The sequence below is a fragment of the Centruroides sculpturatus genome, unplaced genomic scaffold (assembly GCF_000671375.1).
Source record: "Centruroides sculpturatus isolate CEXI.00-Female unplaced genomic scaffold, Cexi_2.0 scaffold276, whole genome shotgun sequence".
Lineage (NCBI taxonomy): Eukaryota > Metazoa > Arthropoda > Arachnida > Scorpiones > Buthidae > Centruroides > Centruroides sculpturatus.
Window position 1 is genome coordinate 289,362 of NW_019384509.1, and position 26,887 is coordinate 316,248.

The 26,887-nt window shown below is 26.6% G+C and overlaps 1 protein-coding gene across 1 annotated transcript in view; it reads left to right on the forward strand.

Annotated features, from left to right (window-relative positions):
* LOC111622325 (A-kinase anchor protein 10, mitochondrial-like) overlaps window positions 1-26,887 on the forward strand; it is a 71,166-nt gene that overhangs the window by 14,643 nt on the left and 29,636 nt on the right. Inside the window, exons 2-6 of the mRNA XM_023364680.1 lie at window positions 1,634-1,783; window positions 6,504-7,247; window positions 15,916-16,014; window positions 20,038-20,122; window positions 23,565-23,688. Coding sequence (XP_023220448.1) covers window positions 1,634-1,783; window positions 6,504-7,247; window positions 15,916-16,014; window positions 20,038-20,122; window positions 23,565-23,688 — 1,202 coding nt within the window. The remainder of the gene's footprint in view (window positions 1-1,633; window positions 1,784-6,503; window positions 7,248-15,915; window positions 16,015-20,037; window positions 20,123-23,564; window positions 23,689-26,887) is intronic.

Sequence of the window (26,887 nt, forward strand, 5' to 3'; positions counted from 1 at the left end):
CCCTGCAAAATTTCAGAAATTTTCAACAAAAAGCACAGGAGTTATTAAGCTTCAAAGGGCATGTCCCCCACAAGCGGAGGGTTGTATATNATAAATAAAAATGTAATGTTCATTTGTTCCTACCGATTCCTTTGAAGCTTTGACACAATGTTGCATTCGAATACGCACGTGTTTTTATATATTGATAATATACGTGTCAAAATTCCCCTCACTGGGGTGGAGATGGATGCGATTAAGGCTTACCTTGAAGAACTCTGCTTCTATTTATACTATTTAATATGCAGTTTTTTGCGTTTTTGATTGCAATTTAATAGGGTATGTCAACAGGGTATGTCAATATACACTAAAAAGGGATTTTTTGAAATTTCTCCTGCAGGAGAAGTGTTATACATTTATAAGAGATACATTTTGAGCTACAACAACACGTGGCTGGGTCTGCTAGTATGCAATAAAATCACTTAAATTTTGTACTAGAGGAAACTAATAATGTTTTTCTGTTTTAACATTGTCTAATTTTTTGGAAATAACCTATCTTTAGTCCAACAGTGTTAAATGAGAAAGAGGATATTTTTTAAAAACACTAAAACAATAAATCTCTCTACAACAATATTTTATCTTTTTCTTAAATAACTTCCTATGGAGAAATTTAACTAAATTCTCTTTTCTTAGCTAATAAAACAAGCAAACAGTAAAAATAAAGTTGTAATGTAAAAGTAATAAAATCATAAAAGTATAAAATAATTAATTATTTGGATTTTAAAAACAAACTCTAAATTTACTTTTAACAGACAGCAATTCCAAAAACAGATTTTTAAAGAAGAGAAAATGCACATTTTTAATAGAAAGTAAATAAATAAAATGTAAAAACCCATGTAATATACAATTATTTTATGTAAAAATTGCATTGATTTGAAAAAAAAAAATTCATTCATTGAGATGTGAGCCAGCAATCATAAATATGAGTAAGAGATGGTGCTGCTGAACCTTTGATGAAAAGTTCTGCAAAACTTACTCAAAAGTCACTTGGAATTTAACTTTGATTTCTTGAAAACATTGAGAACTCAGTTAAGGTATATATCAAGGGAGCTTATATACACTAAAAATATTGCTGAAATATCTGAGGACTACATCATAACTTCCCCTTGTTAAAGTTACCCAGAGAATCCAAAATACCCAAACTATCAAATCCCTGAGTAGTCTCGTTTTCAGATCCTTACTATATTTAAATTTTATTTCAGCATGTAAATATTTAACTTATAAATTTGATTTTAATAACAATTGAATCAAAGAATTTTTCAAAGTAATTCCATTAATGTATAAATTGTTTTCTTTTATACATAAAAGTATAATACTTGTTTCTTTTGCAATTTATAATTATAAAAAAACATTTATTGTATTAATTTTGTAATGGTACCTATTTTTTTTTTTTATAATTTATTAATAGGTTATGTTTTTATATTTTTGGTGATGAGATTAGATATTTCACATTAAACCTGAAAAATTTATTTTATTTATATATGTACTGTACATTACAGTATGTTACTAAAATAATATGATAAACTATTTTTTATAGTAAAAGAATACCTGATTTTCTGTAAATAAAAGTTAAAAATAATTTTTTTTTTAATTTTAGAAGTTTCCTCAAAAATAATTTCCCAATCTCTTTGGGGGAATGATGCAAATTCAGCACCGTCTAGGCTTCCAAATGGAACTGTGTATTCACAAACAAATTCTGATTCTTCACTATTACAGGAACAGATAACAAAGCCTTTCTTATCTGAAGGTAATATTTTAATTTTAAGTTATTAAAGAAGTAAATATTTTAAGTTATTCATTTTTTAAAAATATAAATATATATACACTAGTTGCAGGATTACAGAATATTTTCAAGAACCAAAATTTTTCCAAAAATGATTGTACACAAAAAAGAAAAAAAAACAATAATTTATGATCCAATTAATACTTATTACTATATAGTTTGAAAAATTCAAATTAAATCATAAACATAACTAAATAGACTTTCCATATTTTTCTGTGTAACATTAAACTGATAAACTAATGTATTAAAAGCATTCTTTTAATTTTTCAAATTAAAAGAATGCTTTAAGCACATCATCATCTTAGGACAGCACATACTTGATGTCATACATGTGACAAACTTGAGTTATAAACTTGATGTAATACATTGATTAATAGAAATAAAATTGAAAGTCAATGCCACAAATTACCTATTTTATCATGGGGTGCTAATTAATGGACTTTTTGACATCCAAAACATTTGTTAACATTTGTTTACAATGATGACATTGTACTACAATTTTTTTATGAAAAATTCTTTAAGGAATGCACCAATTTTTTGCAAAAAGATAAACTTGTTTTCTTTTTGACTGACTTTTTCATTATTATTACAATCATACCTGTCTATAATGGAATCCCATGGGACCAAGCAATTCTTCTCTAATAGACAGGTTTCTGCTATATACAGGTTTTCTACTACAGGTATCCCTTAATTGATGTGATTAAGGGATATCTTGATACTACCGCATATATTAAATTGGCATTAATCAAACACAGTAATACCTTGACCAATTTGACCAAACCATCACCACCCACTAGAACAAATTTTCAGGTAATAATGAATATTTCTATTTTAACTTAAGCTTTTTTACATATAACAAAATTATCTATGTTAAAAATAAGTGACAAATTTAAAAATAAAATGAAACATTAGAGATCTTATCATCATCAGACAATATCATACTCAATCCAGTTTTGTTTTTTTTTTTTTTAATTTATGTAATGATTGTGGAACTCGATTATCATCATGTTTTACAACAATTTCAAGTGGATGAAGTGTTTCAACAATACATGTCTGTTTCAGCTTAGTGATTTGTTGCAAATTCGCTAGTTGTTATTCATCAATTTTTAACAATTTCTTTACACGGTTTCTCTTCGTCAATAGCTTCTGGACTGCCAATACATTTTATATCTGTTCAAAATTTTTTGAATGAAACTTTCAAAACAATATTTGACATGTTCAAAGTTTAGGAGCATCCTCCTCATATGCACTACAAGTATTTTTTACTATTTGTATAGTGTTGTATTCTGTACAAAACTTGAAAAGCATAATATGACAGATATGCATTTTATCTGCAGGCATTTCAACTTGATTTTATTCAAACAAAATGTGATATAAAAAGTTTAAAATAACCTTCTAAACAAAAAATACAATCTCACTTCAGCAATAATGTGTTAAATTTTCACAACTGTTATAATTAAATTACATATCTATGTTAAGTAAAGACAGCTGTTAAAAATAGGCAAAAAACTTTCTTAAACATGGAAGAGGATACTGAATTTTCCATTATATGGCCTTATTTTCCTTTCCATTTGCACAATGAACAGGTTCTACTGTATACAGGTTTGTATTTTTTAATTTTTGAAAATGTGACCATATTTTTATGATGATTTGAAAATATATTTTGATGTTAATATTTTTTATTTTATAATAAATCTTACAAAAACTGTAAAAAAAAAATAAAGGAAAATAATGTTTATAAAAGAATTAAACTTCTACTTAGCTATTTAATCAGGAAATTTCAGAAACTTTTTAAATGTAGTTTATTAATTTGCAAATTTTTCATGTGGGAAATGAGAGAATATTTCATTTTAATTTAAGCTAACATGAAATTTCATTCATTAAATAGTGTTGAAAAGCATTTTGAAATAAAAAAGATTTTTTTATTTTGCTTTTTTAAACTCTGTTTTGGTTTAGTTTTTTGTAAAACTCAAAACTGTGGTTCTGCAACTGAGGCTGACTCATCTTTACTGCAACAACATAACTATGCAAGTAGGCAGCAATATAAAAAGGGACTGAACTTATTACAAACAAAATGTTTCTGTTTTATTTTTAAAACACAAGATCCCTTCATTTTAGTGAATTTCCCCAATTAATGTCTATAGGCTTTCCTGAGACTATTTCCTTTTTTGCAACTATTACCATAATAATAATTTTTTACCACAAATTTCTTTGGTACTGCTTTAATTTTGCCAGAACCTTATTCACAAGATTGAACATATTCTGTAGCCCTGACTAGTTGTATAACTAGTATGCCCAGCAAAATATTTGCTTTAAAAAAGTGTTAATTTACAAATAAATAGGAAAAACAAGGAAGTAAAAATTTATCTACATAAAATTTATTATTATGATACACAAAATTTCTCAGTATATAACATTAGTACTTTAATGAATTGGAAATACGTAGATTTTGCCTTAGCATATTCTGTTTAGATAGATACATACATAATGCTTGTAGATTTGGTTCTATCCCTGGTTAATTCTAACAAAGATTAATATTAACAAGCAAGTGTCTGTTTATTCCTCCTTCATATGACCTTTGTTTCAATAACCATGTAAGTACTTTCACAGTTAATTTGCATACAGAAATGAATACTTGAGTCAATGACATTTAATCAAATGTAGTTTTTCAGTTATTTTCGTCTACCAGTAAGAGTTCTTATTCACTTAGATGCCATTTTATTCAAAAGAAATGACTTCAGTTCTCCTGACCAGAATTGAATTTAAATTCTGTTAATAACAAAATTAATAAATAATTGAGAATAAATAAATGAATATCAACTTGAGGTTATTTTTAGAAGTATTTTTATAGTAGACTTTTTACTGGAGTTCAATAGTTGGAATGGCAGTAAGGAGTAGTGTTGCCACCTTTTCAAAATCACTGACTCGGATGGCAGGTCAGGTTTGTTCAAACAGAAGTTCCTGACGCATGCACAATGTCATTTTACAATGCAAAGAATAACGTGCATACCGGTTGTAAATCAGTTACAGTTAGGGATTAGGGTAGGGGTGGCCAACAGTTTTTGCCCCCGGGCTGGATTGGAAAGAGAACTTTTTCCACGGACTGAACCAGAGGTTGCCCTAGGAAGATTTTGAGGTGGTGCGAGATCTCATTGTGGTGTCACTCCATAGAGACTGAATTGTAGACTGAGATTACAGATACATTTCTCATATTATCATGCTTTATCATGATTTGTAATGGAGGGTTAACTCTAAATGCATGGTGAGTTGTTGACCCTTTTTTTTTTTTTATTTTTAGGCATCAGAATTTTTCATCAAGTTATTCAGACTTAAGTAGCTAAATTGAAAGATTGATTGCAGGCCACATAAATTCATTAGATGGGCCGTATGTTGGCCATGCCTGGACTAGGGATTTGCGTAGGAGTAATGTGAGTAACCCTAAATTAAGAAAGAACATGTACAGATGACTTAGCTCTATTGGATATTGGAGATGGTGACATGTACGATCATACATGCAAAAAATAAAAAAAGTCGACAGGTTGCATGCCACACATTGGTATTTATGCCAATGTGTGGCATGCAACCTGTGCAAATTACATGGCAGAATTGCATGACTAACCCAGACTAACATGGCAGAATTGCAGGTGAGTTTCAGTGAGTGTGAGTTCTTTCGCTGTTAAAATAGTGTAAATTTGTAAAAATATTTGCAAGAACTTTGTTTCATCGTAATTTCACAATTTCTACGAAATTCCTGGACAAAATTAATAGTTCACCTGGAGAGTGAGTCAATTTCCAGACTTCTGGGTGAAAACCGGACGGGTGGTAACACTAGTAAGGAGCATCACTACAACAAGAATGTAATTTGGCACATTTTTGTTCCTAATTACTTTAAATGAAATTAAACAGTAAAATTGATGTAATTAGAGCTTATCTACATTAAATAAGCTTCAAAATGATGTATAAAATGTAAATTAATTCATTTGCAAGTACCTTAACAAATTAGAAATAGATTTTACAATAGTGTATTCTGTATATGTAGATGTTGCTGTAAAAGTCAATAACACTATGAATGTTGAGAATAAATAGAAATTGTCAACATTTACCATGCAGATTTAGGGAATGTTGAAAATCAGTATGTTTTAAGATGATTTTCTGCATTTACCATGGAATGCTTGATTTGTAATTCCAAAGAATTTTCATTTTATGATTTATTAACTTGAAAAATTTATGAAAAAAATAAATCTAATTTTCTGTTTTTTAAATATTGTGTTTAATAAGTTAGTTTTAAAATATTATGAAATAATTTTTGATTCTGTATATTTAAACATTTTATTTTTAAATATTTCTTACATAATATGTATATTAGGTTATAAATAAAATTTGATTATTAAATTATATATATAAACCCAAAGCTTGATGTATTAATGCTAATCCAAACAATTGCCATAATTAATCAGGCTACCAAATTACTTAATATCTATTTATTGATAGTAGCAAAAAATAGCTTGATTGATTATAGTGATTGTTTGGATTTGGATCAAGTATTAAATTATATTTATTACACTATATATAACTTAAATAATGATAAATTAAGATTTTTATTTTTATATGTGTGATATTTTCATTTTTTGTTTTTTGAAATAAACTATTATTAGAATGTTAAACTTGTGAAAATTTGTTTTAGCTGAAGAAAATTTTAATTCTGGCTCTCCAATGAAAACAAAGTCACGCTTATCCAAAACATTGTATGAAGTCCTTCATGATCATGGAGCACTTGCTTATTTCATTCAGTTTATGGAAGCACACAATGCTAAACATTTTGTTAAATTTTGGATAGAAGCAGAAAGTTTCCTTGTATCAGCAAGGACACGTTTAAAAGATCAGATTGAACATGATAAGTGTGCCTTGACAGAAAAAGTTTCTGGTTCTGTGTTACATCCTGAGGGTAGAGATTCAGATAAATCAAAAGTCTTCCTGGCAAGCCAACATCATAATGAAACAAATGAAGAAGATAGTTTTACAGTTTTTAGTGAAGATACCAGTTTCAAAGATAAACAGTTAAAGTCATTTTTAACTAATTTTGAAAAAGATAAAACTTCACACTCATTAACTAAGCAAACTGTATCAGAAGTAAAAACTTCCAGTGAAAATAATCATCCACTCAGGGTACCATTAGAAAATGTAAATAATGATGATAAAACATATGATGCACAAACTGAATTGAAAAAGTATGACAGTACTGTAAATAATGTAAATAATAAAATTGTCCCTAGTGTGAATGAAAAACTATCATCAGAAAGTGAAGATAAACAAAAATTTCATAATTCTAGTGAAAATAATGACTCGAATATGCAAGGTATTCTTCAATCCTGTATGAAGGAAATGAAAGCTGCAGATGCCAATATAGATATGGTACCTATAGTAAGAAGTAAGTTTTTTCTTTTAATATAACATTTAAATTCATTTTTTATAGCTAATAAATATTTTTTTTTACTATTAATTTTATTCATAATTTTCTAATGAATTTCCAATATATTGGCAGTTGAAGTGCAGAAATTCGATATAATTGTAAAAGTTTAGATGGTACTCCTCTGCACTCCTTGCACTCCTCTGTATATACTCATGGGTGGATGGTACTTGCTCAAGCTGTGTGAGAAATATTGATATATGGGCCAACACCAACACCTATGAATAATCTGATACTAGTCAACTAGCCCTACTAGTCTCTCTGGAAATTTCCTGACTTGATGGCTCTATTTGCCCCTATATATATACTATATATCAGTTTTATAAATTTAAGTTATTTAAGATAATATTTTAACAAATACAATTGCTAACTTATTAAATTAATTTGATTCATATTTGGTTGAAATTAGCAATAATCTATTTTGTATAAAATATACAAAATAGATTATTGCTAATGAAAATCTGAAATCAATGTTCTTATAATGTTGTTAAGATTGTAAATTATATTTCCACTAATAAGATGGCAACAAATAATGAAGAAATTTATAAATATTTAGTAAATTTTTATTAATAAAAAATATTTAATATACAACAATAAATTTTATTTTTTCTAGAAAAGTTTGAACAGTTTGTTTATAAATTTAAAATTGAAATTTATTTTATTAAATGTCAAACAAAAGTTGTTATACAATAACAAAATAACAATATTACCTTAAAATATTAATTGTTTAATTTAACCTTTTTGGTTAATATTTAAATAATATAATATTTTACCCATGAAAGGCAAATTGAATAATGAAAAAGATAATTTAAATAAAAGCCAAGATAATTTTTAAAAAGTAAGTACTATATATCTGTGCAGAAAGACAACCTTCAGATAAGACGAGATATAAATTTTTGTCAAAGTTTTATAGTTTTAGAATACAGTCGACCCCCCCCTATAACACTGTTGATTATTCCGTTTTATATGAATTCCATGTTGTACGAGTCACTTAAATTTTACAAATATGTGAGCCGTTCACAGCTCAGCACATGTATTTGTAAAAGCTAAGTGACTCATACAACATGGAATTCATATAAAACGGAATAATCAACAGTGTTATAGGGGGGTCGACTGTATATCTGTCCTATAAGATGACCCCCAAACTATCAACGGCCTGTGAATTTAGTTTAGATCAATGACCATCATCTGGATAATAACACTGTGTAGTGTATATGGAATTATGTCCTATTTGTATTTTTTGTATTCCTTATCCTAATTTTTTGAAAGAACTTCAAATTTTATTTTTTTGCATCTGGCAGCACTGCCTTGCGATTGTTGCAAACATTGGCGCTGATTCGGGCATTCAGGTAATGACCTTGACTATTCACAAAAATGTCGTATGGGCTATTCTATTTTGTGGACGTACCCTATTCTCTACTAGTAAATAATTACGGTTTTTCCGTTTGTTAATATTGATTTTAATTTATATAACTTTCAATCAAATTTTTTTGTATCTGTCCTATAAGACGACCCTGGATTTTGGGGTCTTTTTTTATGATATAACTATCATCTTATTTGCACAGATATATGGTATATAAATATGAATAAACTTAATTTAAAAATTCTGTTATTTAGTCTTTAATTCAGCAAAATTATCAATTATTTCATTATAATTAATATTATCCAAAGCATTTTGTTTGATGTATAAAACAACTAAAGAATTTAATTTTGATTCACTGAGTGAGTTACATAAATAATTTTTTACACGTTTAACACTGAGAATAAATTACTTTCAATAAGAAGAAACATAAGAACACATTTTCTTTAGACTGTAGAATTCACAATAACCATATAAAAATCAATATATTTTTTGTTTATTTGGCTATTATATACAGTTGTCCAACAGAAAAGTAAACTATCTTATTTACAAATCTTCTCAAAATAGACAGTTTGATCAGGCCCTTCTAAAAACCGTGCCCTAGACATTTGTCTATGCAATGATCCAGCCTTGTTTGTGTAATATATTATTTGTTATTAAAATCATTTTAAATATATGATTTTGTAAGAAATGATAGAATGTACTATTAAGAAGTAAATATTTTTTCTATTAAATAAAGTTATGTTTAATAAAAAAAAATATTTCAAACAACACAAGACACATTTTCATTATTACATCAAAACTTTAAATATAATAAGAAACATTACTCTAACTTCAGATTAATTTTCAGCTTTTATTTTTTCTGTGTACTTAAAAGATTTGTGAAATGTAAACATATTAATATGTAGCATTATACTATTTTTTTGCATTATTTATACCTATACATTATATATATTACAATTTTACATTATACATTAATTATTTTTAATTTCCATTAAAAATTATATATGTAAGATTAAAACTAAGCATTAAAATTGCAGAAAATATGTATAAACTAGCATTTTTTACATAAATGAAATTTACAATGACACAGACATTTATTTTAAAATATTATTTTCATTAAAAAATTTGGCATATATGTTGTTTCTCATCCATAGCTTTATTATTAAATTATGTGAAATAGAATTACACTAATTTATAATTTTTTGTTTTGTTGACTTTATGGAAAAAATACATCTTTCATTCTTGAATTTTAGAAGATAGGGGGAAGAATATTAACATTTTTGAGATTGTATGAAAGACTAAAATAAGATATCCAAATTTTTCAAGATGTGAATACAGATAAAGTTTATAGCAATAAGTTCATTAAAAAATTGACAGATAAAAAGAATAAAAATTAATAATAAAAATTTGAAATGATGACAAAATAACAAAAGTATAAGAGGAATATAATGTATTGAATAGAAGAAAATGGTTTAATTAAAACTTTCTTCTGTGATACTTTTTGATTCTACAGTAATACCCCAACTTACGCGATAGGTGGGACCAAGTGATAACCATGTAAGTCGAATTTGTGTAAGTCGGGGTATAATTTCGCAATTTGTGTGAAATCCAAGTCAGATGTATGTAAGCTAATAAATGTTCTCGTTAATCTTATCTCGTCTTTTGATTTGTTTACAGTTACAAGAAATCACCACATAGAGTCTCTCAAGTCTCCGTAGATATAACAAACACAGAAATAAATAACACAAAATAAATTGTAGCTATGTGTCGATTCTGCGCAACACGTCCGAACATGTAAGCTGAACAATAGTGTGGGGGGGAGTGAGTAATCAAGAGTTGCATGGCGCTCAAACAAAAGACGAATCGATGAGATTTAAAAATCGCATAAGTCGAGGTAGCATAAGTTGAGGTATTACTGTACTTATAAAGATTGGAATCAATAGCTAACATGTTCATTGGTTCCAAGTTTAAAAGTAATGACAAAAAATGGGGAAAAATATTTTAGTGTTGAAATGAATTTATAATTAAAACTATTATAATAAAATTATGAGTGATTTAATGTAATGAAATAATGATAAAATTAGAGTTATGAAATATATCAAATAATAATTATATCAAATAGTAATAAAATAGCATTCTACTGAATGCCAGTAGAATGCTATTTTATTACTATTTGATATAAAAAGTTATTTTTTGATTTAAGTCTTGACTTGGATATTTTATCTTTCTAATAAAACATTTAGATTAAACTTTAAATAAAAAATAAATATATTTCTCAATTTACAGATTTTAAAATAAAAAATGCAAACATTTTTTGTAAATATTTTTAAAGTTTAAGACAGCATTTATAGATTTGGAAGAAAGAAGTTTCCATTGTAAATAGAAGAAATGTCTGAATGATTTGTTTTATGAAATGAAACATCTAAATCTCCTGTATTGATGATAAATTTTTCATATTAGTGAATATTTCCAGTTATAAATAAAAGAAAAATTGTGAATAAAAGCATTTTAATATCTTGATTAATGTAATAATTTGTTATTTGAAATATTATAAAGGAGGAGAATAAACAACAATAATTTTATGTTATTTTATATAGTTCATAACATGTATAGTTTTCTTTCATATGCTATAGGATAGAGACAGGAAATTTAATATTCAAAACTTGGAAAATGTGTGAAAAATGTTAGAGCTGAATTTTGCTGTCTAAATATTACAAAAAATAGGGAATATTTCTTATTAATTTTAATAAAAACAAAAGTTGTTTTTTGCATAACTAGCTATCCTTTACAACTTTAATTTTTTCTCAATCTTCAGATTTTAAAATTTTATGATTTCTTTTAGCCTTAGAAATTAAGTTAGAGTTATGAGTTCAGTTATCAGATTCTACACTATTGATGTTCCAGATCTACTATCTGGAACCTAGTTTACTTGTACATTGTCAATAAGGTGCCTACTACACCATATTTACAAAATATCCTTTATTACTACTTATTCAGGAAACCAAACACTTTATGTAAGAAAAAGAGAAACATTTTTATTCTTGATTAGAACATCATCAGCTTAAACAGTAATAAATGGAATGCAAATGGCACTCAAAAACTGAATATAAGATTGAACATAAAGAAATGATAGATATGCACCAAACAAAAACTGGAGGTATATTGTCCTAGCCATTGTAATAATAGGTAAGGCTAAGTACTGCTAGTTATTCAAGCACTTTAAGGGGCTTTATACAGAATTTACTCATTTCATCTAGTAGTTTTTTAATAATTCTCCCAAGACCCATTACTTAGTGCACCTGTCCATCTAGAGCAGTGTCTGCCAAACTATGTGCTGTGAGAGATTTCCAGATTGAAGATCATCATTAGTCTCAAACCTTGCCCTCCTAGCCACTTTTCCTGTTCAGAAAAGAGATGGAAGTTGAGCTGTACAGGTGGAAGTCTGAAAGGTGGAAGACTTCCACCTTTCAGACTTCCACCCAGCTTAAAACTTTTAATGTGTGAAGACGTTCACCTCTTNTTGTAAATATTTTTAAAGTTTAAGACAGCATTTATAGATTTGGAAGAAAGAAGTTTCCATTGTAAATAGAAGAAATGTCTGAATGATTTGTTTTATGAAATGAAACATCTAAATCTCCTGTATTGATGATAAATTTTTCATGTTAGTGAATATTTCCAGTTATAAATAAAAGAAAAATTGTGAATAAAAGCATTTTAATATCTTGATTAATGTAATAATTTGTTATTTGAAATATTATAAAGGAGGAGAATAAACAACAATAATTTTATGTTATTTTATATAGTTCATAACATGTATAGTTTTCTTTCATATGCTATAGGATGGAGACAGGAAATTTAATATTCAAAACTTGGAAAATGTGTGAAAAATGTTAGAGCTGAATTTTGCTGTATAAATATTACAAAAAATAGGGAATATTTCTTATTAATTTTAATAAAAACAAAAGTTGTTTTTTGCATAACTAGCTATCCTTTACAACTTTAATTTTTTCTCAATCTTCAGATTTTAAAATTTTATGATTTCTTTTAGCCCTAGAAATTAAGTTAGAGTTATGAGTTCAGTTATCAGATTCTACACTATTGATGTTCCAGATCTACTATCTGGAACCTAGTTTACTTGTACATTGTCAATAAGGTGCCTACTACACCATATTTACAAAATATCCTTTATTACTACTTATTCAGGAAACCAAACACTTTATGTAAGAAAAAGAGAAACATTTTTATTCTTGATTAGAACATCATCAGCTTAAACAGTAATAAATGGAATGCAAATGGCACTCAAAAACTGAATATAAGATTGAACATAAAGAAATGATAGATATGCACCAAACAAAAACTGGAGGTATATTGTCCTAGCCATTGTAATAATAGGTAAGGCTAAGTACTGCTAGTTATTCAAGCACTTTAAGGGGCTTTATACAGAATTTACTCATTTCATCTAGTAGTTTTTTAATAATTCTCCCAAGATCCATTACTTAGTGCACCTGTCCATCTAGAGCAGTGTCTGCCAAACTATGTGCTGTGAGAGATTTCCAGATTGAAGATCGTCATTAGTCTCAAACCTTGCCCTCCTAGCCACTTTTCCTGTTCAGAAAAGAGATGGAAGTTGAGCTGTACAGGTGGAAGTCTGAAAGGTGGAAGACTTCCACCTTTCAGACTTCCACCCAGCTTAAAACTTTTAATGTGTGAAGACGTTCACCTCTTTCCTGAATTGAAAATGTGGCTAGCAAAGCAGATGTTTGAGACTAATGATGATTTTCAAAACAATATTAGGGCCCATCTCAAGTCATTGGCGGCAACATTCTATGACAAGGGGATGGAAAAGCTCATCCACAGATATGACAAATTCCTCAATCTTCACAGTGATTATGTTGAAAAGTAACTATGTTTGTACCTAACTTTTGGTAATGAATTCATTTTGTTATTTACACTTGTCTTTGTTTTATGGACCATAGGAGCTTGAAAAACCCACCCTCGTATTTTAAGTCTTGATGATGGAAAACCATTTTCATTAATTAACAATAATTTTCAGCATTTTTAATTATGCATTATTTGATTATTAAATAATTAATTAGTATTAAATTTTAATATTATATATATTATGAAACACATTAACTTAATAAAAAAATAGTTCTTTCCATTTATTTATTAGCATATTTTTCAATTTTCCTACACTTTAATTTGAAATTCTGGCTGACATACAATGTTTAATTAATGCAAATTTTAACTAGATCAACTATCAATATATTATATTTTTGCATTAAAAAAGTTAAACCAGGATTGTCTACAAGTAAATTGTTAAGTAGTTTTTAGTTTATAATTTACATAAATTAATCGATTTTTAGTGAAAATAAAATATTTAAACACGGACAAATTTTTATTGAGACCTCAGAAAAATGAGAAAGAGAGTCATAGCAAACAAGATGAACACCAGAAAACTTCATCAAAACAAAAATATGATGAAAATTACATCTAATATCTACTATATAAAGCTAAAAAACTGGGTTCTGTCACGTTATGCCAAAAACGGCCACTAGGGAAGCCCTAGCTCTTATTTAAATTAACAATAAATTCGGTATATTATTATTTGATGCAGTTTTTTGCATTTTTGGCTGCATTTTAGTAGGGTATGCCATGAGAAATTCAGTATATTATTATTTTTATTTGTAATAGGAATTTATTATTTATACTATGGAATGACACAGCTGCTGCTAGAATGCCCACTAGGGGATGTCATGGGCTACTAGAATAGAAGGATTAAAAGTATGAAATAATCTAATAATTTTAATCTTTGTTGTTGTTTTTTGCACGGGCAATATCAAGCTCATCTTCTGGTCTAATATAATAAGTAATATTGGGTTTACATAGTTTCATAATATATAACATGCCCTGTCCACTTAAACATCTATTCAGGAGCAAAAGAGATATTTTTCCAACATTGCGTAAGTTTATTTAGTAATTTCTATAGGAAAGCAATTTCTGTTGTTGAAAAAAGAGAGATTTTATTAACATAATCTTATTAGAAGAACTATTACTTGTTCTAGTGATAAAATAACTCAAGGTAATCAATTTAAGATGATTTAGCATAATATATAAGTAATTTCTGGCTGTAAAAGATAAAGACTACATTGCAAAAATTGATACAAAAAGTGGAATTTTATTTTGTTTGGGCAAATGTTCAAAATGACTACTTTCAGGCAATACAAAAATGTAAACAGTCAAACGTTGTATTATTAATGGCACAGAAGTCCTGTTGTCACTGTTTCACAGGCCTTTCGTATGTATCCCTAGTTGATCAACAGCATGCAGCCCTGTTAGGTACACATCATACACTGATGCTTTTAGGTAGTCTCACAGGAAAACTCCTGATGGGTTAAGTTTGGGAAAAGGGGTGAATGGGGCCATGTTGTCCTATTCAGCAGTTGTTAAACTGCTCTATGAGCCATCAATGCACATCTATCCAGAAATGAGGCTAGGTGGGCTATCATGCCTTTTAGGTTTAAATTTGATCAAGAAAGCATTTGAATTTTTTAAACATTTTTTAAATACTTGTGAATTGAATCTAAGAATAAATGTCAATGATAAAGTAATGTTCAGATGTTCTTCCATTGACATCTTTATTTTTTGGTTCCAAAGAACACCAACAATTTATTTTATCAACTATTGTCCAGTTCTTACAAATCCACAATTTTATCAGTTTATATACAGAATATAAATAACACAAACAAAATATTAAAAAACTCTTGGAGAATCTCTACATCATTCTCAAAAGAATATTTTCCAAAGTCCAATTCTATTGAACTCATCAGTCGGAATCTTTTTTTTTAAATCCAATCCATGGCAAGACTACTTTCTGGAGGAAAAGAACCATTTAACATTTCGTACAGTATGTTCCAAAACACACAACGTTTTTCAAATTCAAATCAAAAGATTTGATTTTACTAAACCTAACAGAAAATTTCCAAAAATACTCAATATATTATGAATTTGTTTGAAATTTTCTAATAACTGAATACTGTATTTGAGTTATAGTACATTATGAAAGTTAAAATAATGAATCCAAATAAAAAATGTGAAAAATTTAACGTGAGAATTTTAAAAAAATGACATTTTTCAATATTTTTATTCTAGCTGTTTTATTTTAGTTCAATTAGTTCATTGAATATTTATTTAATCATGACTTTATTATTATTATATTCCATAATAATAATTTAAAATTTATTTAGAATATTTATATTTTATTAGATATTCAACAAGATGCCATACATATTTATTCTAAGTATATTGCTCAAGATGCTCCTCATCTTATTGATATATCTGTAAATCTCAGGAATGAAATAATTGGTATGATTTTACAATTTTTGAATATTTGTATTTATTTTTGTGTTTTAAGAATGATTAGCTTTTTTTCTGTTGTTGATTCTTACAGAAGATTACTTAGTAACTTTTTTTGGTCTTTGTCATCTTTGTTACTTCATGGTTGATATTCAGCATAAATGTTTTATATAGTTAATTGAAAATATATTTTGATGATTTTGATTTTATTTATCACAATATGATTTATTTTTAAGTGTTGGAAAAATTTATTGCAAGAAAAAAAATGCTATAAATGTTTTTTACTGAAACTTAAATTTAAGATGTACAGAGTAATTCTCTTTTTGCTTTTTTATATTCTAAACCAAATTTAAACAAAACTATGAAGAGACATAGAATGAATATGAATGACATGTTTTCTTGTAATATCATTAATAACAGTTCATTAAATTTATAAAGTTTATGATCAATTATGCTCTCCAGTCACTTAATAGTATTAGTTCAGAGTCAATTAATAACTTTTTATAATTCAACAAATCATTTAATGTTAATTGTAATTCTGCAGTATTGATAGTTTGTTATATAACACACACACACACACACACACACACACACACACACAGGGTGTATCAGAATAATGTTTTAAAAATTTGGGTTATTGTAGAGGATGAAATTTTGAACGTTTTGATATAAGAAATTTCGGAAATTTGAACTAAAGTGTCTACAATGGTAGGAAGTGCACGACCGTCCTTCACTTTGGTAGCTACCCTTCCGTCCATTGATGTCATGTTATTGCTGCGGATGGAAGATTGTAAACACATAACTACAGTAGTCTAACTGAGCCCATGTACAGGATGTTGTATACTTAGTGCTTGTTGTCCTTCAGGTCAACCCTTGCATCCACTGGCACTGTGCTGTAAATACACAGCTAGTCAACGTGAGTTCCTTGTGTATGCAACACCTGTAGGAACAGTTCATAAGCTTATGGAGCGCATCTTTACAGCATTTAATACCATCAGAGGGGAGCATGGCATCTTACAGAGAGTCAGACAAAACGTGGTTTTCGTTGCACATTATGTAACGAAGTTGGTGGTCGTCACATTGAACATTTACTCTAAAGTAGTGCAGCCACTGATTCAATGTACAGTTTGATTGTACTCTACTGTTTTGTCAATAAAACTTGTCATAAATACTGTATTCTGCTGTTTCATTTATCATACCGACCACATAGAACATGCAAAGTGCTGTAGAAACTTTATATCTCATTTCTGTCTATAAGTTCCTTATATCAAAACATTCAAAATTTCATCTTCTACAATTCCCCAAATTTTTAAAACGTCATTCTGATACACCCTATATATATATATAGACTATTTAGAATAATTTAACTAGTGTTTGCCATGTAATTTTTTGCTTATAAAATCTTTTGAAATTGATAATTATCACTTGAAAATTTTTGATTTCAAGTGATGGAATATGATGATAAAAAATAGATTAAGCATAATTACAATTTTTAAATTTTTCTAATGAAACTTTCTTTTCATAACTGAAGCCTGTATATATTTTGTGTAAAAGGAAGTATAATATAGAAATTACAGTAGAGTAATGTTAAACATCAAAAGAAAAGTTCACTAAAAAAAAAACAGTTAAAACATGAGTATTTTCATTTTTAATATGTAAGGATCCTTCAGGTTACAACAAATTTCTATAGAAATTGTTTTAGAATAGAACAATTTGATGATTTAAAAAAAGTCTTTAACTTACATCTGTTTGTTCATAAATGATTGATTAAAATATAAAAGGAGGGGGAGTAAAAATTTTAAGAAAAATGCGGACGTAATTTATGGACAAAATAATTGCAATAATAGACAAAAAAAAATTTATACATAAAAATAAAGTTATTTACAACAAAAAATAATCAGTTAAATTATTTATGAATAATACTTAAACAAAACTAACAAAACTCTTCCAGTTTCTAGGAGCCAGAAATAGTGTTTTTCTGTTTGAAAATGAAATTATGGTAATTATTTTCATCATCTGTAATAAAACACATAAATCGTCATCATAATACATCTAATATAGATCAGAATCTAAGAATTTTTTTGATGTTTGACATTATTCTACCATGAAATCTATTTTATAGTTCCTTTTTTTCAATTATAAAGTTATCTTTCATCATTTAGTGGAAACAAATGAGTGTTTCATTAAAAATTTTAATGTAATAGAATTATAACCAGAAAGATAGATATGTTTATTTTAATAAAAACTTTGAGGACAAATTAAATAGTTATGAAACTATTAAATTTGTCCTGAAAGTTTTCATAATAAAATTCAAGAACAAGAACATGAGATGTTTTATGGTTAACAAAATTTATACAACTGTTAATTAAGGAAACTAAAATTTTTATTTGTGAAATGTTTTACAGTTAGAATACAAAATTTAAAGCATATTAAAGTATATTCAAAAGTGATGACAATTATTTTATTAGAATAGTTAGACTATATTTAGTAACTATTGAAAATTAAAAATTTTAAAAATACAGAAAATTTAAAATCAATCAGAATAAAATACAAGCATGATTGAATTTTGAATATATTTTTTTGTAATCTAGATGATTTCAATTACTTATGAGTCTGTAGCTTGAAGTAAGCTTATAGAATAGAAAGAGAGATGAAAAGAGAGGGAAGAAAATGATAAAGAAAAGATATAAAAATACTAAAAGTACTTTTATAACTTTTCTTTATCATCTTGTACTTTTTATAAGTCTTTTTTTTTTTTCTCTCATTTTTACTTTCTGGCTCTGTTATACATAACAGAGGGAAAGTATGGCAATCAGTCAAAAAATTTTTTTTTTTTTTTTTTCTGTATGTATGGATGTTTTTGTGTGTATGTGGCACAATTTTGTTCATTTTCTTTGAAGCTCAATTCCTGTGCTTTTTGTTGAAAGTTTCTGAAATTTTCCAGAGTTTGTTTTTTAAGGGGATTGATGCTATTAAATTTTGGTGATTATAGGATGATGGCGTGAAGGAGATAAAGCAGGTTGTGTGTTTCTCCAGTAGAGTCAGACTTAATGAGGATTTTTTCATTATTAGCATTTACAATTTTTTATAAAATCCATTCTTACTCTTAAAATTAAGCTTTTTGCCATTTTATAATAATTAAACTAAAAAAAGTTTTTAATAATAAAATGTCATAACAGATGGCGGCCCTCCACAGTTTTAAATGTTGACAGGAATGATAAGCACCTCTTTGCTGGACTTTTTTCTTCTATTTCTCTCTTTTTTAAAAATCTTTTTATGCACTTCTCTTTGAAAAAATTTAGAAAACAGAAGCAGTAGTTTATCATTTGTAAATATTTCATTATTTTTGTGTATTTTTTTTATTTAGTCTACTATTTTTATGTATTCCATTTTTAATATAGAATATGCAAAAATGAAACAATCTCAAATTTATGAAAACATTTCCTTTTACATTTTTATAGCAACTGCTTTGTTTTACAAAGAAAATGTAGTTTATTTTTGTCAATGGTTTAAGATAACCAAATATTATAACCAAGAAAACTCAAACTGATATTTTTACTTTGATAATTTTAGAAAATCAACATTATTCTAAAACAAAGTTTATTTTAATATCATTTATATTAATAAACATGTTTAAAAATATCAGAGTTGGCAATTAAAAGTTTTTTGTATTGTTTTTATATTTTTAAATTATATCTTTGAATTTTATTAAAAATAAATAAATAAATTTAAAAATAAAAAAAATTATATTAAATCTTTTACATTATATCTAAATTACATATGAATCACAATTTTTTTTTTAGAATTTACAGTTACATGAAAAATTAAAGTAACATTTAGTAAAAATAATTTCAGAATTTATTCTTCCTATTTGTTAATAATTTTAAAACCATATAAAAAGTTATGTTGTTATTATTTTAATTCAATATTATAAATATTTTAAGTCTGTAAATATTTTTAATCAAATTGTGTTAAGAACTTTTCTTGTTTTACATAAATTTTATATAATTGATGCAAATTAAATTCTTGCAGCTAATATTTGTAAAGAAAATGGTGAAGTTGACCCTGAAAGTTTTGTCCCTGCACAGAAGTTTGTTGTTGAGAAAATGGATAAGGAGTAAAATGTTTTTTTTTATAAATTAAAATATTTAATTTATTATATATTTAAAATATTTCAATAAAAATTTTTTTTCATTTATATTCAGTTTAAATTAATTGCATAAAATTTATAAAGATTTTAATTTAAAACTGTATTAGATATTTTAAAATATATAAAACATACAATATTTCAAAAACAGTATTGCTTACTATAGATAGTAATTATACATTGAAACATTTAACAACCATATGGTAGGTAGTATTTCTGATCTTTAACAACTAGTATGGTGTTTGCCATATTAATTGTTAAAGTTCAGAAATACTTTGTACTATTGTATACCGGCTGAATATGTTGCCAGTATTGAAATTAATGAATTTCCATGTTGTATCTCAAAATTATAATAATTAAAATTACCATAAGTTATTTATATTAAAATATATTAAATAAAATTTTTTAAAAGTAATTTTCAGCACATTTTTACAGTAGAGCGTCGTTTATTCGAATCAATTGGGGACTGGGGTTGTTCGGATAACTTATTTTTCGGATAACCAATTATGTACGAAAAAATATATTAATTTATCCAGTGTTGAAATTTTTCTCCGTTGTGTGTCGCTTTGCGTTGAATTTTCGTTGATGTTAAGCCTAATGAAGACTATTGTATCGTTAAAAATTATTTTTTTATTTTGTACAAACAAAATAAATATATTGAAAAATATAAAAACTAATAAAAAATTATACTTCAGAAGTTAATTTAGTATCAAAAGCGTAAAATATTTGAGTAGCCGAAGACATAGCCAAAGATTACAGCGCCACAGCACTGGCGAGAATTTAAATTTGCCGACTGGAATTCCTTCGGATAAACGACACTCTACTGTATTAATTTTCTCTTATTGTTAAGTAAATTATGTTTATAATAAATATATGCATTAATATATTGTAAATATCTAAATGAAATGCTGTTGCTATGTGTTTATCTGATAATGAATGATGTCATTTATGATAGTTTATATTCTAATTTATTAATTTATATTTTGAAGAATCATAAAATTTTAATAGTTGTGTGTGTTTATTTTTAACCATAACATTTTATTCTAAATCTATTATGGTTTATCATAATACATTCAGTTATATTAATCTGAATTGTCATCCAAGTGTCTTATATTGCTTGCTAACTGCTTACTATTTGTAGTTAATGATTTACAGGACCTAAGAATACAAAAACAACTTTGTCTAGTATTAGGTTATTCCAAGAATTTAACTTTTTTGACTAAATTCATAGCCATCCATAAAAACTTTACAGTCAAAGAACTTAGAAGAAAATTTATTCAAGCAATGCATGCAACAATAGATAATATTCACATAAACTATATGCAAGTGCATTTTATGTTAAGAAATTAAACAAAATTCAGAATGCATTTGAAATTTTCAAAACAAAAGAAAATCTAGTCAACATTTAAGTAATAGAGATACATAAAACATGTAACTGATTATGAACTAAATTAATGTGATATTAGAGTTCATGATGCTTACTTGTATTTTACACACAAATCATTGTTTTTCAGCAAACTTGACTGGCTATTTTTAACATTACAAGAAAAAAATTGACAAACAAAAAAAATTTCTTTGAAATTGATATTTTTATTTTCATGTGATTTTGTGTCTTTTTAATCCTGCTTTGCCAGGTTTTAACTAATTTTGTTTATTGTTTTATCTCTATATGATATGTCACTGTTTCATTATTTTTTCTGAAAAACTCCAAAAATGGAATAAAAATGAGGCATAAATAAAAACCTTATCACTTTGTAGTGCTAGTGATGAACATCAGGAATTTGTTTTTGCACCCAATTACATGGGTCCACATGTAACCTTTTAAAGGATACCTATACTCTTTAAAAGTTTGTGTGCATGTGAAAAAAATTCATAAATGAGCAACATCATTTTAAAAATTGATTATAGAAAATAATTACTAATCTATTTAGCTGTTTCAATTGAATGTTCCTTCTAATAAATTGTATTCAAATTTTTTAAAAGATTAAACATTTTAGTATTTACATAATTAAATTAATTACTTAATTAAAATTATTGATTAAGAGATGCATTTTAAATTTTAATAATTAAATGATTCTAAAAAGAAAACGTTTTATTATAACTTATATAAAAACAACTTTTTCTGTTCTTAATCAATAACTGAAACTCACTATTAAACAGAAATAGGTATTTTTATTATTTATTAATAAATCCTGAATCAGTTACAAAAGTATAACTTTAATAAATTTGTCTTATTAAATTTCCAAAATTTATTAAAATATTAATTAACTGAATGAAAACCTAATCAGAAATTAATTTTAACCATATGACAATAAATGTTGATACAGTATCAAACCAATTATCCAACACGCTTGGGACTGGAAGAGATCTAGATTTCTGGATTTTCTGGACACAAGATAAATATATAATTAAAATATAAAGTAAACAATGGAAAGTAAAGAACAAAACTGTTTTTAAAACACCAAATGTCAGCAGTCACACTGAAACTAACATCATGTGACATGCATACCATAGACTATACATTGCAAAACATAAACAAAGTGGCTGTGCAGTGAATTACAGGTGTACTACAGCCCATTAAATTCAAAAATAGCTAATTTTTCTGATAATTATGGACTTCTAGAAGCTGGATATTTGATTCAGTACTATACTACTAATTTGGAATTTATATGATCTAGAATGTATTTTATTATCTGCTTGTCTAAACATAAGTATTTACATTATTAAGTAAGGAATCAATTAAAAATATAGATTAAATAATATTTTCTGTATGTTTAGCTTTAATTCCTTAATATTATTACACAGGATTTATCTAAAGATGAATTATTAATTTTTTATTTAACATGCTTTTAGGTATTCATTTATAATTAAAAAAATACTCTTAAAGATTTTTTTAAAAATATAGATTACTTTAAATACATTTATAAATGTAAATATTATCAATTATAAAATGAAATTAATAAAATAATTATTTAATAAGATTTCATCGTTAAATATTACTAATTTAAATATTAAATAAAATGAAGACAAATTTTGATTAAAATTATATGTTTCAATTAATAGCCAATTGATCATTTTGATTTAAAAACGTTTCTTTGTTTAAAATAAAAATTCTTAATTAAATCGAGTTTTTGCTTTATTTTTTTTTATAAATTGTATAACCTCTGAATTCAAGTATTTATTATTTATATTCTTTATTTAGTATAAAATGTAAAGATTATGTCTATATATTTTTTAAAATTTGAAAATGTTTTTTGTTCAATGATTGTGTAAAAAATTTTAGTTTTGAATTATGCAGTAATACAGTTTTATATTATAGTAACAATTATAAAATATATTACTTAAACAAATATCAAATTTATTGAATATAATTAATTTTATGGAAATAAACAATATAATTAAATTATTTCAGATATTTTCCAGCTTTTCTAAGGAGTACTTTTCATTGCAAGCATCAGATTGATGTTTTAACAAGTGGCAGTGTGTATTTAGCTGATGTCTTATATAATGATTCAGCATTATTTTACTTTATGGAAGTAAGAAAATTATTACAAATACTTCAATTACTTTAAATTTACCTAAATCAGTTTAGACTTAAAAAATTTAATGTACAAGAAAACTAAACTTCTCGTATTTAACATTTTTAGTATGATGATGATAAATATTTAAAGTTAAATTTAAAAAAAAAAGTTGTTTCTAAGAAGTTTTTAAAAACTATGAAAAGTTTTTTTACATCATAAATATGCTTTATATAGTATAAAATGTAGAGATTGTCTAAATATTTCTATAAATTTAAAGACAGTTTTTGTATTAAATGATTATGTAAAATACTTCTAAGTTGTATAAAAATGCCCATAGAATAAAATCTTTTTCTTAATGTTCATTTAAATGCTAGGATTGAATTTTCTCTTTCAGTTGAAAACAGATTAATTAAAACTGAAAAAATATGATTTTACAGATTAATTGAATTGATAATCAAAAAATAATAATATTTAAACTATCAAACTTATTCTACTAATTAATTTTCAAAAACAATGTTTACATATTACAAATAATTTAATTCACAAACTATTTACAATAAATCTTTAATGCTAAAGGCCAGTTGCACAAGTTACTATATAAACTACAGAGTAACTATCTGAGGAATAAATTTAACTAAGGAATAACTACACTTGTTGCATAAGTTTCTTTGACTCATTAAATAGCTATCAATCAATTAGCCAAAATATTCTTACTGCATGTTATTGAGAGCAATGATAAACATGATGAAGTAAAAAATGAACAAGCAAAGCCATGATACGGATTGGAGTATATATAAAAATATTTATTAAGAGATTTGGTAAATTTTATATACAATATTTTAATGTAAGTAGTTTATATTAAAATAATTAATAATTTCATGTTATAAAGTAAGAATTTTATGTATATAAATATAACAGTTATCTAATTTGAGTTTTTGTGTATTTGGACTGCCATAGAAAAATTGAAAAATTCATAATATAAAGTAAGATTTACTTAATTCTGATAATTAATGTAAAACTGGTTTTTTAAATCAAAATCATTTCTCGAAACTTACAATCACTTTACAATGTTGTAAGATCTGATCTTAAAAACATTCTGACAATGTTAAGACAAACTTTCTTTAAATATTCTAAATAAAGAATACCCACATTGGAATTAGAGCTGGTCATCCATCTTGTTTCTTTGCTAATCTGCAGAATAAATTTTAACCACTTGAAATCAACTGCTTAACTTATTCAAAGATTTACTTACATTTGTGCAATGTATTGACAGCAGTTCTATAGATTAAGATGTATTTAACCTTGAGACGAAAATGTGTGCAACTGGCTCTAAATAAGACACAGTTACAGTTAACTAAAAAAATATAATCACTAAAATTAGCAATAATTATCACTTTTTTAGGAGATACTCATCTGTATCAGAATCCCTTCCACTTAAAGCTGAAATCAGATGAACTATCCTAAGATAGATCATCTGATTTGAAGAACTGATAGTTCATCTTAGGAAGGGAATATCTTGAAAGACATAATTCTGTAACTAAAATTTTTTTATTTGGAAATTATGATAGGTAAATTTTCCTGTCTAATTTACTTCTTATAAATTCCATCCTCCATATATGTTAGAAAATGAACATAATATACTTTGCGATGCTGATATAATTGCACAGAAGTGCAATGATATGGAACAGATCAATAAACTACAAGTTCTGGAACATAAAGAATCCCTATTAGGGATGATAGGTTCAACTGAAACATATATTGCTAGTGGACAGGCTGACATAACATAATCACATGATTGAAAAGAGGAAACTGGTCACAGCACTTCCTACCTTTGTTGCCAGGTGTAGAGTTAAATCACTGAATAATTTTCTAAGGGAAATTATAACAATACTAAATAATTTAATAATAATACTGATGATTATCATTAATATTTCAATAATAATTGAGGCCTATGCTATAAATAAGTTCGAATCAGACATATTTTGGTTATGAAAATAATGATATTCTATAAAAAACATATAATCAGGCAGGAATTTTATGATTAGTGGATTTTTTTGTTTTGAATAAACTAAACTAAATGTAAATAATAATAATAATAATCGGCTCGGACGTCGCCCGGGTTAACAAGGTCCGCATTTGTGGGTTAGGCAGAGGCTCACATTCGAAAAATAGGCCACAGTCTCGCTTGGTTACTGGTGGCGAAAGCAACACCGGCCCAAGCATGNATTCACAATTTCTGGTACAAAAAGTTTACATCACTGCACTAGGAACTAGCTAAACATCTAACACAAATCATCATGAACCTACAAGACATGCCAAAATTTCTTACTCAGGGAATTACCTACATGAAATCTAAAAACAACAAAACCATAGATCCCACACAATACAGATCAATTACATGTCTTCCAACACACTACAAATTATTGACATTCTGTATCACAAACAAAATATACAAACATGTTGAAGAACATGACATTCTTACAGAACAACAAATAGGTTGTCCTAGAAATCACAGGGGATGCAAAGAACAGTTACTCATAGATTCAGTCATTCTATGGCAAGCACACAAACAACACAGAAACATACACACGGCATATATAGACTACAGAAAAGCATTCGATAGTGTTCCACACAGTTGGCTGCTACATATTCTACACATGTACAAAATACATCCATCACTCATTGCATTCTTCCAAAACACTATGCAGCACTGGAGAACAACACTACATCTCAGGGTTAGTAACACTTCCATACAAACAAACGAAATATTCATTAGGCGAGGAATTTTTCAAGGAGATTCCTTGAGTCCTCTCTGATTCTGCCTAGCCTTGAACCCACTATCCAACATGTTAAACAATACACAATATGGCTACAATATCAGACATGAAAAACAACACAGTTTACGCTGTCACATCTCATGTACATGGACGACATAAAACTTTATGCATTCACACAGAAACAACTTCAACTCCTACAAATCACACATTCATACACCAAGGATGTACAAATGGAGTTTGGCTTAGACAAATGCAAAAAACACAGAAAAAGGAATCCTGAAGAAAGAAGATTTTGCACTTGGAAATGGAGAAGTTATTAATAAATCCATGGAAGAGGGCAAGTTCTACAAGTATTTAGGATTCCAACAGACCAAACTAACAGAACATACACAAATAAAGCAAAGATTAATTAAAGAATACCAAAGTAGGTTAAATGC